The sequence below is a fragment of the Chaetura pelagica genome, unplaced genomic scaffold (genome assembly GCF_000747805.2).
Source record: "Chaetura pelagica isolate M959 unplaced genomic scaffold, ChaPel_1.0 scaffold243, whole genome shotgun sequence".
Taxonomy (NCBI): domain Eukaryota; kingdom Metazoa; phylum Chordata; class Aves; order Apodiformes; family Apodidae; genus Chaetura; species Chaetura pelagica.
Window position 1 is genome coordinate 1377024 of NW_009952712.1, and position 2341 is coordinate 1379364.

Sequence of the window (2341 nt, forward strand, 5' to 3'; positions counted from 1 at the left end):
AGGTGAATGCGTTTTCCCTTCTCATAACGTGAAGGGTGGGTGTGTTTATGGGGGGGGGTGGAGGGACAGCGGTTCATTTCTCTTTAACGCCAGAAAAAAATCACCAAAGAAACGGAGCGGAGGGAGGGGATGGGAGGGACTCATTTCATCGCTCGTTTCAGTAAAATCACCCAGGTGAACGGTTGGTTTCTCTCCCCCCTGCTCCTCTCTCTCCCCTCCCTTCTCCGCAGAGGGGGGTGTAAACTTGAAGAAGTCGGGCGGTTGGGTTTTTATTGGGTCAGACTCTCCCCCCGGCCCGCGGCGCAGCCAACATGCCCGAGCAGAGCAACGACTACAGGGTGGTCGTGTTCGGGGCTGCGGGGGTCGGCAAGAGCTCCCTGGTCCTGCGTTTCGTGAGGGGCACTTTCAGGGAAACCTACATCCCCACGATCGAAGACACGTACCGGCAGGTGATCAGCTGTGACAAGAGCATCTGCACCCTCCAGATCACAGACACCACGGGGAGCCACCAGTTCCCGGCCATGCAGAGGCTGTCCATCTCCAAAGGGCACGCTTTCATCCTGGTGTACTCGGTCACCAGCAGGCAGTCCATGGAAGATCTCCAGCCCATCTTCGAGCAGATCTGCCAGATCAAAGGGGACGTCCAGAAAATCCCCATCATGTTGGTGGGTAACAAGAGTGATGAGACCCAGAGGGAGCTGGATGCCAGCGAGGGGCAGGCGCTCGCCAGCCGCTGGAACTGCTCCTTTATGGAGACATCAGCCAAAATGAACTACAACGTGCAGGAGCTCTTCCAGGAGCTCTTGAATCTGGAGAAGAGGAGGACTGTCAGTCTCCAGGTGGACGGCAAGAAATCCAAGCAGCAGAAGAAGAAGGACAAACTGCAAGGCAAGTGCTCTGTGATGTGACTGATTCGGGCTGGGCTCACACCCCTGGGGGGTGTAGTCAGAGCACCCCAGGCAATGCATCCCTGCTGGAGGTTTCAGGTGAATACATGCCCTAGGAGGCTGTTGCTTTTCTTTAAAATCCCTGCTGAATCATATGTTGGTTTTAAAGGGCATGGCTTTCTGCATGTGTGGGGTTTTTTTTAAAAAACAACAATAAACATTCAGTGTCAGCAATTACATCTGGCTGCAAGTTTTTTAATGCAAGAAGTCTATGGAAGAGAAGAGTATCAGTCAGAAACAAACATCTCCATTCCTGTGAGTACATACTAGTTTTTCAGGGTTTCCAGCCTATTAGCTTGGACTAAATCATGGTGTCTGCAATGTGTGTGCTTGTTTTCAGGAATCTAATGGTCAGAGCCAGTCTTTAACACAGATGGGCATTTGCACTGCAAATGAGCATGTACGTGGCTCCAGATGCTTCCATGGCTGGCAGACAGGCTGGCTTGGCTACCAAAGGTGCAGTTTTTTCATGGAGGAAGTTAAGTTTTCATAGAATCATGGAATGGTTTGGGAGGGACCCTAAAAACCATCCAGTTCCAACCTCCTGCATGGGCAGGGACACCTCCCACCAGCCCAGGTTGCTCCAAGCCCCATCCAACCTGCCCTTCAACACTGCCAGGGATGGGGCAGCCACAGCTTCCCTGGGCAACCTGGGCCAGGCTCTCACCACCCTCACCCTAAAGAATTGCCTCCTGATGTCTCACCTCAATCTCCCTCTTCCAGCTGGAAATCCTTCCCCCTTATCCCATCCCTGTTTGATGCAGCTCAGGACACGGCTGGTTTCTGGGCTCCAGTTGACCAGCACCCCCAGGTCTTTCTCAAGGCTGTTCTTCTTCCATCTCCTGTGTGCTGTGCAGTTCCTGACACTTCTGCAGCTCTGGGAGTGATTACAACTGCACTTGCATATCATCAGGCTGTTTGGATTTACTCTGCCTTCTCCTGTTCATGGAGGCAAGGGGTTCCATGTCCTCTGGCTCCAAATCCAGGGGAGCTTCTCAGCACCCCTAAGCAAGAGCTGCCTCCTCCTTGAAGGTAATCCTGGTGTTGTAAGTACCAGTTGATGTAGTAGCTGGTTATCTTAGTGATCTGCCTCTTCCTTAGCTGCCAGTCTGGTTTTAAAGCTACTTCTGCAATTTTCCAGGAGTTCCCTTAGTTATTGATTTCTCCCCCCCTGCTATTTTATCCAAGTTGCTCAGGTTTTAGTGAGGACCTGTGACAAGTGGGTCCGGGCAACGCTGCTTTGGGAAGAAACAGCCACACCTGGAAGCTGCGTGTTGAAAGCAGAATCTTCTCCTGGCAAACTTTGAGCAGACACTTTCCACAAATGCAAGGACTGCAGGCAGGGGCTTACTCAACCTCATCTTTTCCTCCCCCCCCCCCTTCTTTTTGGCTGT

General features: G+C 52.2%; 1 protein-coding gene across 1 annotated transcript; it reads left to right on the forward strand.

Moving 5' to 3' along the window:
• Positions 1 to 228: 228 nt before the first annotated feature.
• Positions 229 to 908, forward strand: DIRAS3 (DIRAS family, GTP-binding RAS-like 3). The gene has a single exon (XM_009994569.1). It carries the CDS (start codon positions 312 to 314, stop codon positions 906 to 908), a length of 597 nt encoding a protein of 198 aa, XP_009992871.1. The 5' UTR covers positions 229 to 311.
• Positions 909 to 2341: the final 1433 nt, after the last annotated feature.

Bases quoted from the DNA above. Each gene is read 5' to 3' on its own strand.
- DIRAS3 (XM_009994569.1), top strand. From the start codon at position 312: ATGCCCGAGCAGAGCAACGACTACAGGGTGGTCGTGTTCGGGGCTGCG.